The sequence below is a fragment of the Temnothorax curvispinosus genome, unplaced genomic scaffold (genome assembly GCF_003070985.1).
Source record: "Temnothorax curvispinosus isolate PA1 unplaced genomic scaffold, ASM307098v1 QBEX01004937.1, whole genome shotgun sequence".
NCBI classification, from domain to species: Eukaryota; Metazoa; Arthropoda; class Insecta; order Hymenoptera; family Formicidae; genus Temnothorax; species Temnothorax curvispinosus.
This window is the reverse complement of record NW_020214717.1, coordinates 492784-508195: the sequence shown is the minus strand read 5'-3', so window position 1 is coordinate 508195 and position 15412 is coordinate 492784. Positions and strand designations below refer to the sequence as shown.

Genomic DNA, 15412 nt, shown 5'->3' with positions numbered 1-15412 from the left:
AAATTACTCTCAGAATTAAAGAATTTTCTTCTCGTTGGGATACTTGTTTTTTCCCTGAAGTCTGTGTTGACGATGATCCTAAACAAACCGCTTCAGGATTACACTGTTGAAACATCGACGTACGAGCGGTAGTTTCCCGTATCTTATTGCGCGATTTCTCGAGCGACACACTAGACTACTATATAGACTACGAGAGCGATGTGAGTGCTGTCTTGGGGATGCAATTTACAAAAACTGACATAAAGAAAGTCCTGCGCGAGTTTCGCAAAGATACAAATAGGTATGTTCTGTCCAGTATCATTTCACAAGCTAGATCCATATAATTTTGCGTTTTACGTTCAAAAAATGATTAATCGTTTTTGGAAAATAAAATCATTTTCGCAATTTTTAAATCAATAAATATTCTCTTTTTTATAAAAAGATATTTTTAAAATTTTTTCTTGAAAATATCATTACAAAATTAAAAATATAACAATAAAACTGTAACTATAGATAAGTGGTAATTAGAGCAAAATTATTAGTAATTAGACCTAAGATCCTACAGTCACTGTTGTCAATTTTTTATCTATTGGCCAATATTGTCAAATTTAAGGACCGTTTTCGGAAATCGGAGTTTTTCGATTATTCATCAAGTCTGAAGAAGAAATTTTCGCATTCGTGAGAACTTTGATCTGTGGCAAATCTTTTTTCCAAGTCTCAATGGAAATAAGTGTAAGAACTGCGAGTGTCGTCAGTATGCATGTGTATGTGGACACTGTGGACAAGTGTAGAGAAGTTGAATGAAATGGAGTTTTCCTCGGAAGAATTTGTCGGTAGGGTTCTTTCATCTAAAATCAAATGAGACCGAGATTAAATGCCGCGCTCGTGTTGAGGAACAATAGTACTGGTCTTGCATATATGTACGTTTACATATCGCGAAATTGCCGGTTTGCATAGCTTAAATCGTTCTGCTTTTTCTGTCTCGATGTACGGTTCCAATTACATCGATGGAAAAGGCAGGAAACATTCCAGATGTTTTCCCTTGCGTCAGGCGTTCCAATAAATGTGGAATCTATACTCATAATTGCGATGCGGTTTACACAGATATTACATTAGGATTGATTTGATCTTGAATTTTGATGGAATTTTTTCGATGTTGAATTATCAAAAAAGATAAAATATAAATATGAGTTATTTTTAGACGTAATCAGTTACAAGTTAGAGATGTTTGATATTTCTGACATTGTTGGATATAATATTTTATATATGGATTAATAATTTTGTTGTGTTACAAGAATTAATTACGATTTATTTTTGCTCTAAGTAAGAGAATTTAATTTTTTAATGATTAAGATCTAAGCATTAATTTCTAAACAATAAAAAGTTTATTTTGTGTACATCTTGAAACTATTAAAATTTGAATTAAATTACATAATCGTTATTTAAACCAAGTTTTGTAGGTATATAAAATCTGTCATATATAAGACAATTAATGTCAGTGAATGAGTAATTAGTATTAAATACCACGTATAACGTATAAATACCACACTTTCGGGAGGTCCGTAAAAAATTATGTTGCAGAAATTGCTACAGCGCCAGTGTCGCGACTGTAGAAAGAGACGATATTGTTCCGGGAGGGTATCGAGAGAGGAATGTTTATTACTCGAATACACTACGTTGCGATGGTGGAGGAAGAAGAAAGGAACAGGGAAAAAGTGCACGCGTCCGATAAACTCGTTGCGAGCGCGGAGATCCGGCCAGGGGGGTACCACTTTCACCGAATGAAAGTAAAACTGGATTCGGCAGGCGCGGTCGACTGAGAGTTCGTGGCGACGCGACGTCATCGCGGACATGTTTTCGGATGTCATTAACCGACCTCGCCGATTCCATTTCATTTGCCGTCGTACGGCCGGCATATTTGCGAACTATAAACTTTCGTGCGTACGAGAGAAACACTAGTTTCAATAAAGTTTTATGAGAACGAGAAGGCGGGAGACGCCCGCATTTGAGAAAAAGACGCGTGCATTCGCGCTAGAATGAATCAATGGCGCAAGCTGCGTCCTTCTTCTGTCTTAGAAACCGCATCGCCGATTCGCGAGATATTCAAGTTTACGACGGCGCGGCGTGTGCAAGCGACAGGATGTCTGCACACATTTATGCACGCGATTCGCGAGCGATGCGTTCGTCTGACTCGTTGAATTTTGTAGCTGCGCATTCATAACCGAGTGGATGGTCGCAAATTGCCACGCGGTAGTCGTGGAAAATAATCCTGTAATTTAAACATATTTTTTATATATAATTTTTCCCTGAAACTTATAACTCCAACTATTTTTATGGTATAATTTTTTAATATAATTTTTGATACACACGCTTCGATAAAATTTGCTTGGATTATCGGACAACAATTAATCCTTGCTACTTTTTTGCACACAGATTTATATACAATTTACAATAATACCTGTTATAATAGATGTTATTGCATTCACATATTATTATCTCTATTTATGAGATAAAATAATATTATAATAATCCATTTTGAAATAGAATAATTATATTTTTAAACTATTTACGCTGTTATCAATCTTGATTGATTAATCAATTCAACAAAGTTATCTCTAATTTTAAACGAAATGAAATTGTAATCGGGTGCATTTGTAAGATCTTTCAATGTGTTATTTTAATTTGTCTTCGCATTTACTTCATTCCCTATAGCATTTTCATTTTTCAATATAAGAGTGTACTATGTTGTCAACATGACAGTTGATAACAATTGTTTTCTCGGATATCCTTTGTCTTCTCGTAGCTATTGGATGGTGCATTATAACTTTATATATTTACTTTTTTACGCTCGTTGCTTCTTCTAATATTTCTGTTATTTACGTATCTTTATCTCGCGTTGTTATAATTTTTAATTTACAGCTTTCCAGTCGCTAGTTGCACGCTCTCGTGCATAGTATATCATCTCGATACAAGCATATCCGGTTTTATGATTGTTACCGCTGTCTATGAAGTCTTTTGGATATGTTACTCGAGGTCTCGTGTCTCCTCGTAGCGTGACTCAGATAATTATGTGCTGCATAATTATGCAAGTGTCCACCGTTGGGATGTGTATTACAGCAATTAGTAATTCAATAACTTGATGATGAATTAATCATTGCGCTAATGCACGTCAAGTGGCTACGATTTATTTGCCATTTCATACACATTTAGATGCATCTTGCGTGTAGCAATATGCGCGAATATTGATTGATTAAGTAATAATTAGATCAATGAAAAGGGAGATATATATAGAGCATGCGAAACGTAGATTATTTCTAAAAATATATCGCGATTTATTGCGAATATTTATTTCATGAAAATAACGAGACTTCTGACACGGCATGTGTTCATGATTGGGAAAATGAATCTAGTTCTAATGAAGGCTCAGAGGTAGCGCTGCGAGAGCGGTCGAGGCGCCAGCCGCGCAAGAAGAAAGAGAGAGTTGGTTATTAGACATGGCGGCAGCCACACGCACGCGGAATTTTGTAACGAAACAGATATAGCAGTAAAACCCTTGTTAAATAGTCAATAGTGTTCTTAACATTATTCACCCCCAAAAACAGCATGAAACACAGTAACATTATGCAATTTCCACTGCATACGTTTACATGTACATGTATGAAGTTTCACGTATAAATTTTATATGTGTTTACTACTATATCATTATACATACATATATCCCATTATTATTTTATATTTTACCGTGATTTCTCATTTCCGGCATGTCTGGTAAGCAAAATAATTAAAAAAAATGCAAATATGGGTGTGATTGCAGACAGCAAACTACGGTTATCTGCTAATCTGAAGTACTTTACATTCACAACGGATGAGACGCATTTGTCACTGCTCGCTCGCGCGATTCGGCAAAGTGAGGCGACGCGTATCGATTTGTTCGACGGCCGTGTCTCTTAGACCATCATTAGTCACACTCGCAACAAGCTGCTCACTTATTCTCGCAATTTCTTTTTGTTGCACGTCGAAAAGAAACACATTCGAGTCAGGCATCGTTAAACGTGATAAATTTAAGCCTTGACAGATGTCATGCGGAGTATTTCTATATATACCCTTTATATCTTTTCTATCAGGAATTTCTTTTTGCCATTCGTGTATTCGAAATGATCTATTAAATTCTTTTTAACTACTTGCGTTAGTAATTTATCAACGACTACGCGCGATAATCCGTTAAAAAAATTTTGCAGTTATCTTATATATATATGTATATATATATATATATATATATAACTTTTAAGAGTATTTCTATTAAGAGTTTATACAAAAGCGCAAGCATTATATGCATATGATGATTATTATGCATAAGATAATTAAAGTCATACTAAAAACTGAAACTATTTATTGCTAATAATTGGCATATTGTTGTTGATTCTATCGCGGAGAAATTATAACGCGCATAACGCAAGCTTTCAAAATAAGGTGGATAATTCTTAAGTGCACAGTTTTACACTCATAAAGTGCTTTATATTTAAATGTAACTCTTGGATAAAAATTAAAAAAAAATAACAATAATTATAAAGTAATTTATATAAATAGGTGTTTTATTAAAACGAGAATAAATTTTATTCTTTAAACAATTTGTTTAATAATGCTTATTAAATGGAATAATTAAATCTATCATTCAAATTTTTTGTCATTAAAAGATTTAAAAGTAAATTTTAAAGTATTGTTAATTAGTGTTTAAATAACAATAGTTCTTCTTTAAACAGATTTTTCAATTAAGTGGAATTAATTGTTATTTTAACCGACGCTAACAAATTCACAAAACGAATCGCATGTGCAATAACTCATTTATCGAAATAAATTTCAAATATGTATACTGAACGGAATATTCCGCGTCGTACAATTATTTAATAATATTTTATTAAATGTTTCGTTAAATATTTTGTAGAAGCCAAACTGTCTGGTACATATGTCAGACTACAGGGCGCTGTATTTTCTTTTGTGTATTATAGTGAGATTCAAGTCGGCAGCTAGCAATGCGAGATACTTGTATTTTCTGTGTCACCGCGTTCCATCGAAAAACGATTATTTTCTATAAATTATTAGCTTATTGTCAGTTAATAGCTGAGCATGATCAATTCCCGCAATTAATAACCGTTTACTATCAATTTGTATCAAAGCCAATATTTCATTCAATTTATTTATTCTCATTTTATTTTAGATTTGATAGGCGATGTAAATGAAAAAGTATTGTTTTATTGCGATATTTGTACGGGCGATTAATAAAGGTTTTAATACAGCTGTTAGATTCGAATGTATTTTGCATCAAACTTTATTTTTTTTTAATAGTTTAAAGCTAGATATTTTAACAAATTTATTTAATACATTAAACAAATACTTCTTGTGTTGAGATTGAATACACGATGTCTTTCCCAACATGATGTCGTTAAATTCTATAAACACAAATCAAGCTTGAATAAAACAAAAGTATCTTTATCTAGAACGGTAGTCGAAAGTTTATCGCGAATATAAAAGGACGTATTTGATGAAGCGTTGACTGACAACGGTTCTTTATGACACTTGACGAGAGACAATAAAATTTAATGACTGGCTAGTGGTTGTCGTAAAAGTGAAAAATCACACTAGATTATTAACTATTTATACCTACTCTTGGCGATTTTTATAGCGATAATATTAGATTTTCTTAAGTTGCTGTCATCGATAGTAACTAGATATGATTTAAAATTTGAACTGTCGATGAATAATTTTTGCTATTTAAGTATGCTATTTAATTTTTGCTATTTGCTATTAAGTAAAGTAATTTGATCAATTTTTTCATATACTTATTGCAACAAAAGTCATGGAAAATCTCAGAAAATGCACCGTTATAAATTTGAGTAATTAAAAAAATACAAATCAGTTATTTTGACCGGTTTAGTAGTTCTAATGTTTATTATAATAATTTTAATATCTACAATATCAGCCACGTGAATATGTTTATGAAGACACGAAGATAAATATTTACTAACATATTATTATAATTTTTAAATAAAAGTTATTATGTATTTGCGCGTAACTCTTAATATGCATAGAATATCGTACATTATTGTCGAGAGAATGTAATTTGCTCAGTTAGAGATGTGGTAACCCACAGGATAACTACAGAATAGCTTTAGTTAGTTTGCTTTATTAGTTTTACGTGCATATGAATAAACTTGTTTTATTCAAAACGAGATTAGGTCATGGTATAATTTATGATTTACTTTCTTGTAAATATATAATACCATTATTGTTTGAAATAGAATTTCGCAAAAAGATCAACTCTCGGTAAACGTACGTAGGATCTGAGTTGTCGGTAAGTTAGTATAAGCTGATAAAACGGTCTATAGGCAAGAGGGTTGCATTATCTGCTTCAGAAAATGTATGGTCGATAGAATATCAAGCGATCTTGTCTTTTTTTAATATATGACACATATTATATGACATATACTTTCTGATTTTATATATCTATTTATTATAAAATAAATATCGCCGTGCGCAAATTTTTACGTCGATTATTGTATTTATACTATATTTAAAAGAAATTTACATGAAATGATATTATTAGATATTACATACACACGAGCATTATGTATATTAATTGTGCACATACGTATACTTTAATAATAATTTAGTTTCAAAATTATATATTTTTTTTGCAATTTCCATTTGAACGTAAATAACCATGCTTGCGTGACGGTTGAAAATTTGAGTTGCCGGGAAGCCAGGATCAATTCGTTACGATTTATTTAACGGCATTAGATTTGTTACAGTCAATTAAGAATTTATCAAGCATGATGTAGATATAGCATGTATGTAGTAATTTTCTAAGGATCTTATAATAAGTTTTTACGCGCAACTAAACTTGTCCGATCTCATAGTAGGTCTTGGCTAGGAAAATATTTGTCGTTTTCATACTTGCAAAATTACTCACGCTATAATACTTGGTATACAGAGAATTCGCGGAACGCAATTCAGCGAAATAACAAGAGTTATCGGGCGAGTTATCGAGAAAATTTATTGAAAATATATTTCATTCGTAATGCAAAAGTGAATAACAATAATTTATTGAATTAAAAATTGGTTAAAGATAAATTGACCTAAATAAAAATCGATCGGGAAAGCAAGAATTCGAATGGGAAATTTATTGAAACGGAAATGGTGGAACGGAGATTCTATCGAATCCAAAATTCATTGAAAAGAATATTAACCTAGTTATGATTGGACACGGTCAAGCCAAATCAAATCAACCAAATCGCAGCTCAAGCGATATCAAATCTTTCGTGTAATAATTCAAAAAAGTTTTCCGTTGAGTAATTTTCTTTTCTTTGTGAATTTTCTTTTCGATAAATGTTCATCTCGGTGAAGTGTTTTCGAATAATTTACCATCCGATTAAATACTTCTCGCTGGTGAGTTGTTACCTCGTTCCATTTTCCATTATATACTTCAAATTTCCGTGTGATTAAATGTTCCCGTCGACAAATAGTTTCTGATTAATTATAATTTATGCATTTATGACAACTTTCGGTACGTTAAGAAATCGTGTCATAAATATGGATACACCTCCTCTGTTATTATACATCGAAAATCTACTTGATTTTACGGATGATATTAAAATATTTTTAAATTAAAATTTAAAATAATAACTAATGCGTTATCTTGTGGTATATATATCCTAAGTTTCTTTTATAAAAAAACAAAGGGGATCCTATAGTGGCAGCAGTAACCGACATTTTTTTATTTTAAGTAATCTTTGAATTGGCTTTACAGAATGGCAAAATCCTTTTACAGAATTAAAGTACGCACAAAAATCTACTTCGCGGCACACGATTTTATACCGGGAACGAAAAAAATTGAAATTTTAGCAGTTTTTTATAAATAAATAAAACATCGAAAATATAATGCAAACGTAAGTTGCAAAGAGAGAAGTTATGAGTGCAAAAATAATATTTATAAGATTCTGTAATTGAAATAAAAATAATTTGTATTAATTTATTCATTGCAACGTCACGTATCATCTATGCATTTTAAACAAGAAGCAGTTATAAATATCCATGCATCTATTGCTAAAATTATGATATTAAATGATTTTGTCATATTCATGATCTTACATTTATTTTAGTAATATTGTTTATTATATAATAGACATTTGGATCAGTGTTAGCGCTAATCTAATCGGCGACGTAACTAACGGACGGAGTTTACATCGTACAGCACTTTACATACATGTAGACGCGTGCTCTAGATTGCAGATCGTAAGATACAGGCAAAATTTGTTCGCCGCTGCTCTAGGCTCTAGCGCAATTCACCGTTTGGACGACAGTTGTTGCAGGTGTGTCGAATCGATTTACACGCTGCACATCTTGGCATCCTTTTTGCAAGTTTAGTATTCTCACAATTTGCTGAAAGTTTCGTGAAGTTTTGCCAGAGAACAACGTGTCTTCGGCCGGACATTAATCGTGGGTGGCGTACATTTGCATATTAACGAGTACCGTAACGTGACGTAATATATGTTCACCGCGTTTCGATTACTCACTCGACTGTGATAGATCAGTTTCTGTGGGGAAGAGGTCAGTTCGCCTGATTTCGCGCGCACGTCAAAGGCACGTTGGCTTTGATTGGATTTGGTTAATTATGACGCGAAATGAGATATATATCAAGATGCTCCTGTCTTACCATATTATTTTTGATTACGAACGTCGAGTAAATTTCTTAAGATATATCTTTCGAAAGTAATCTTTCAAGCACAGTCGTTATTAATTTTTTTTTGCGGTTCGAGAGTGCACGCGCGATGGGAATTAATCATTTCTTATACGCATCGTCACGCGTCATTTATGACCTAAATTCTTGTAATACATTTTTGACGCTAATTGCATAAATGTGACAGTTTGATTCTGATTATTTTTAACGTGTCAATCGCGTTTGTAATTAATGTATGATGAAAGGAACATTTAATGATGAATGTGCAATCAAAGCATGGAAACGCAATTTTCACAAATTGTACATGTTCTTTTTATAAGTTCACTTATCGTTATGATTGACACATGTCTTATCAAACTATGAAATATATATATTAGTGCGAAGATTGATTATCAGGCCGGTCGATAATGCTCCGTAGATCGTACCTGAGTTTTCAACCGTCTGCTCGAATCGCGCCATCGCCGGGCTCATCAGCAAGCCGGACGCCAGTTGCAGCCCGTGAGAGATTAGGTGCACGAGAATCGTTATTATGATAATAACATATCCCCAACCGCCTTCCGGGTAGTAATGCTTATTGAGCATGATTTTTTTTCGAGCGTTTATCGCGGTGAAAGATTCCTCTGCCTCCTCCACGTTCTCCACGAGCTGATCGAATAGATTCTCAGATTCGCCGACGCTGCCGAGGCCTCCCTCGAGAATTAGTTGCTCGGAGAATCGCCTCCTCATCATCTTCGACGTAATCGGAATGGCGCTATTTTTACGACCGGTTAAAGCGGCTTTGGCGCTCGCACTTTTCCCGCTGGCAACGAGACGCGCGTCACTGTTCGATTCGTTAGCAATTCGGGATTCGCTATTTTTCGAATCTTTAATATCGACAGACGCCGAATTCTCGGGATAAAGCGGGGTGATCGATTGTGTCGCGCGGGCTATCGCCTTCGGAAATGTTCGCGGACGGGTATTGCCGGCGATGATTGGTTCCGCGGCACCGGTGGTGCTTTCGCATTTTCCGATTGCATCATCGACGAGCGGCTGCTCGGAGAGTCTGCGATTATCTGCGCGGCCGATCTTGCAGCCGCGCAACGAGTACGTTTGATCCGAGTACCGACGATGGGGTATCGGACCGGCGGCGGCGGCGATCGAGTGCCGGCGCTGAATCGTCGCCCCGTTGTCCCCGATGTCGACGCAGCCATGGTAGAGGCTGCCGGCCGAGTTTCTACCGGAGGACGGCGGCAGAAAGCTCTGGCAGGTCGACACGGAGTTACCGGAGTCCTTCCGTTTCGCGCCAACACCTTGAACGGAATCCCTGGCGAAGCACGAGGACGTGGACGAGATCTTCCGGCGCTGGTACTGACACTGTGCGCACCGACATTGGCACGCGGTGAATTGCGGCAGGAAGCAATGGCACCGCATCATACGCGATAGGATCTCCGGATGCGCCAAGAGCAACTCGGGCAGCTCGATCTCGCTCCATGATTTCGCGATGTCGCCGGAAGACTCTCTCGTCGACGCCCGTTTCGAAACGAGACTCTCGGTCGACGAGCGGGTCTCGGATTCCACACCGGATATTTTCCGCGCGTTGCATTCGCGTTGCTGCCGGCAGCAACGCGTCCGCGCTGCATCGTCACGATGGGGATAGGATTCCTCTTCCTCCGGCTCTTCGTCGCCGTCATCTTCGTCGAGCGAATTCTCCTCGCTCACAGCCGCGCTGTAAGAGCGGCGACGTTTGCGATATGCGGGTTCCTCACGTAGCGCCCGCGCCGAGTTAGCTCTTTCGTCCATTTCGTCCGGTTCGTTTCAAACTCGTTTCTCTTTCAAACTTGCACAATCGAGGCGAATGTCTAAGCTGCTGAATTTTCGTGCTGAGACACGATGTTCGAGACCAAGTTATGTTACGTCACGCGCCGTCGCGTTACTTGTTGCGATATTTAAATGAGTCACGAACAATGCGATCCTTATCGTATATTTAAGTAGTTCTTCTATAAAAGATGGGTGTTCGTAGTACGTTTATCTCGTGCTTTTATCTGTTTCCAGAGTGAAATTTAGTAGATGTCGATTTACGAATATCGTGCAGCGTGGCAACAATGGCACAAATACACACTAGGAATGTAAAACACTTTTTCAATGTAACAGTCCCACACTTTTGTTATTTATTCGTTAGTTTTCACCTTTGTAATTGGATTTATCGTGAAAAAGAATACACCTGGTACAAAATTAATCTCAGTATTATGTTATACCAACAACATCGGTGGATTTCAAACGAGAACTGTCCCCAATGTGTGAGATCCAGCGATGTTTCGTCGATGCATCAACGATGCTTTGCACGCATTAGGCTGAACGTGAGCCGCACGACGCGTTTCGACTGTCGATTCGTTGTCCTGATTTTTCTCGCACGTACATTTTACGTTGTTACACAGTAGATACTGGTAGATACTCTCGTATGCATTAATCCCGAAAATAGTACGGGCCGGATGAAAAGTGTCTGTACCTTTTCGGAATAAGTGATGACGCTAGGAAATATGGGAGAAAGTTGCTACTGCTGGAGAAGCTTACTGAATTTTTTATTATTAATTGAGGAATTGTGATCTCAGTTGACAAAAATTTGAAATTTGATTTGTTTTGTACTTTTTTTTTTACTTTTATCACAGACTTATTAGTTTTTATTTATTATTGATATTAAAAGATTTATTTGTTTCGATTTATTCGGTACTCTTATTTTCTATACTTCGTATTAACAGCAGTCTAATTGGAAATAACTTTGTTGTTAATTCAATAATAGTATTAGTGAAACAAATACGCTCTTGTTTTAATAAAATGTTATTTGTTTTTTATTAATATTGTTATTCAATGAATAAGATTATTTTCAATTACACTGTCGTTAGCTAATGTTGTTAATACATCAGTTCCTTTCCGTGTAGTATTGATGAAAAGTAGCATCGAAAGAAATACTTTACTTTTTTCAGAATCAAAAGATACTGTAGAGATTGTAAAAACTGCATTTCGAACATGACAAAATAAATAAATTGCGGTCAATCTATACAGGAACTTGGTCCCTAGAAAACGCGACAAGAAAATCAATGTATGTCAGAGGTGCAAAGTCGGGTATAACTTTGATTCCAACTTCGACTACAGTTGCTGAGTTTCTTTAGAAATAGTAAGCATTATTTCCTTTTAATGTAACTTAATAGCAGATTTCGTTTGAGGTAAAACTTTTACAAGTATTTTATTGTTATATGTTAAAGTTTTGCCAAGTTATATAAAGTATCGAGTATAACCTACATTTTATCTTAAGAATCCCTGATAAATAATTTTTAATATTATTATTTGATATTATGTAAAGAATGATATCTGGTATATAACGTTTAATGAAGATATTCTGTCGTTATTTTATAAAAATATTCAATTTATAAAAAATATGCGCTAAAAATTTTGAACAATTAAAAAAATGTATATGTACAAATTAACTACTAATTAATAATGATATATATACAATTTTTTATATCATTTTATCAAAGACGCATAAGATATCACCAGAACATGAAATTTATTAGAAACTCTAAATAAAAAATTTAAAAGATTAGAAACTTATAGATTTTTGAGCAAATGCATAATCTTTTATTACTAGATATTGTTATTATTACTATATACAAGATTCATTTGAAATAATTTTTTATTTTAATAATTTTGTACATGTATACATTTTTATTAAATCTTATATGAAACATAAATGACAAATATGATAGATAGAATCTGAGGCTCGCACAATGATCGAAAATCTGGGTTTTTCGAGCTTTCGTCTCTTTGGTTTGCTCTCTATGTGTGTATGTGCGTGTGTGTATGTGTGTGTATGAGTGTATGTGTCCACAGTACTTTTGGGTATCGCAGCAGGAATATAATTTATGATACGACCACGTTTGAGAGGGGTTGAGTGTATGTATAGTTACATAAAACGTGATCAAAATACGATCCGTAAGAAGACATATCCAGGTCAGAATTAGGATCCTATCATCGCCGAGATTTACCTCCTATGGTGATAAATAGTGCGCTATTAGTTCACGAGGAAACGTGCGAAAAATGCTAATATCACACAAGTAAAGTATAGAAAAGGACGAAAGGTGTAACATTATTTTAACCAAAAATGTGTAATAAAAAAAAAATAAAACATTCTTTCAAGAAACCGTCATAAACTACGGTTTACTTAAATTTGGAAAATTCTGATTTATTTGAAATTTATCCGAGAATATTATGAGCGACCAAAATTTTCATAAATACATCTGCGTTAAATTTGCATTTATATTTCATAATTAGCACGTTGTTGATGGCCACTAATGATTAACACTGGAATACTGATGTGATACACATATCGCCAAAACAGAGAGCTAATTAATCGAACTTATCGAGACTTGCATTTATTATTTGTTATATTGTACGTGAAATACTACCTCTATTGCAAGTTTTGAACGTTTATAGAGTTGATTTTCGATGCATTAAGAATATCAAATGACCTCTTACCTGCACTATGCAGCGGGGGATGTCGAAATTTCAATTCAGCCGTGATGTGCCAGCATCCGGGCGCGGCAAGTTGCAGACCTACTCCGATGAAATGCACTAGTACCGAACACGTGACAATGACGTATCCCCAACCTCCCTCGGGATAATAATGTCGCCTCAAAGTAGCCTCCTTTTTGAAGTCCGTTGCCGGTCGCATCGGCGACAAATCGTTGTTTCTTCCTTGTTGCTCCAATTTTTTGCCATCCACGTTTCTTGCCTCTCCGATTAGGCGGTTCCCAATCCAAATATCTTTGCTTTGATTCTTCTCAGAGCGCGCTTCCGTTTTTTCGCGTCCGGTCAGATTATCGCGTCGAACACCGCGTGCGTTCATCATCGTCGGATCGTCGTTTTTCTTGCTCTGCGAGGGGAAACGAAAGGGATCGATCTGCGAGCGAAGAACACCCTCGGACGTGCATTTTGGACAGGCATGAAGATCGTTCTTCGAGAATGACACGGACGTCACGTAATCGTCGTAGTCCACCACCTTGATGTGCGGCGGCGATGATGCGTGTCTCGCGGAAGACGTGGGCGAAACGGTAGTTTGATATTTCTCCCTCACCTCATCCGTTTCTCCCGTTTGTGAATTATTTGTCTGCGCGATGCTGACTGTATGCTGTCTCTCATTCGCTATGTTTACTATGACATCAAAGGCGTTCGTTTCCGTGAATGATTTCTTTTTCAGTTGCGCGCCTGTATCTTTGAGCTCTTCCTCGACGTGTAAATTTTTCGAAAGCAACTTTGAAAAATCTGTATCCGATGTGGTTCTTAAGATGGAGTCTCTTTTCATATCTCGTGTCTTTGCGTCATTAATCTTTACGAGCGAGTCTGACTTACATCTTGATCGATCTCGGACGATGTTCTCCTCTAACACGATGACCGAGTTTTGATGAGTTGTAGTTGTCTCGATTAAAGAAAGACTACGCGGTATGAAATATCGGCCGGTATTCTTTACACTCTTCGTCTCATTATTCACGTCGGATGAATTCTCCGAGAAATTTGCGGGTTTCTTATTTATAGACGGCCTTCCGTCGATTAATCTTCGTTTTATCATCACGGACGCGACTCCTCCTGGGGCACATCGATCTAAGAGGATGACTTCTTCCAGGCAATTAGATCGCGGTGCAGTTTGTTCCAATCGATATATCGTTTCGCGGCTCGTTGGGATGATGGTAAAGGCACGAGATAAAGGATCGACGCGCACCTTCACTTTCTGTGGCGCTCGATCGGGCCAAGAACTGCTGTGCCTCATTTTATTCCGTCTGTGTGTCGTCATGCTACGCTAGGAATTTCTACGGTCCACTCGAACGAGCACATTGTTGAGTAAAATTATTTCCCGTATCCGTTAGCGGATAGATAACTCTGGTCCTCGATGATGAGGGTTTGGCAATCCGCCTTGCCATGTCGACGTTTTGTATTCGTGCGGATATAGCAGGTATTACAGTCGATAGTAGAATCTGCCGGAAGTACTTAAATATCATTTGTAAGTGAGTCGTATTCTTGATGCGGTATACGCGCAGAGCACGCGCATACGTGTACTCTTCGTGGTAACTGTGCATATTTTATACGTGTCACCGACGTTTACGACGTTCACTCTATATATTTCCACTGGAGAATGCGTTTGAAATAAATCAAAGTAAAATTTGCGATGTCAATTCCTCCGAAATCTTTCTACCATCGCGAATAATTTTCAAGTTTTATTTTAAGAGTTTGAATTTTTTAAAAAAGGATTCGAGATATTTGCGACGAAAAATGTGACGGAGCATTAATAACCGCTGATTTTAAGGGTTCCTCGGATGCCAGGCGAGCGGATGTGACTGCAAATGTTTTTTTCTTTTGCGCGAGATAATGATCTGTAACATCCGATGATGGAAAGATAACTTCCGAGGTGCAAGCGGTCCTGGCGAATGCGCCAGGATGACTGTTACGCACGTGCTGCTTACTCGCGATCAACCCTCTCTCTATGTTCTCTTTCTCTCTCCCTCTCACTTTAGCGGATGGCAGGCGCATGCTTGCAGATACCCGACGACGAATCGCGAAAGCTGCGTTTTCCAGCTTTTTTGTGCTACAATGTGAGCGCTCGTGTCGCGTGCTCATATGCCTCTGGTTCTCGTGAAGTTTACGTTGCGCGCATAATTTAGAACACTTCTTGTT

General features: G+C 36.5%; 1 protein-coding gene across 1 annotated transcript in view; it reads right to left on the bottom strand.

The window, feature by feature from the left end:
- The window catches only part of LOC112454266 (monocarboxylate transporter 3-like), a 77664-nt gene extending 62569 nt beyond the window's left edge, over positions 1–15095 (bottom strand). The window contains exon 1 of the mRNA XM_025015557.1: positions 13223–15095. Within this exon, the coding sequence (XP_024871325.1) occupies positions 13223–14534 (1312 nt within the window). The 5' untranslated portion in view covers positions 14535–15095. The remainder of the gene's footprint in view (positions 1–13222) is intronic.
- Between the last annotated feature and the right edge of the window lie 317 nt (positions 15096–15412).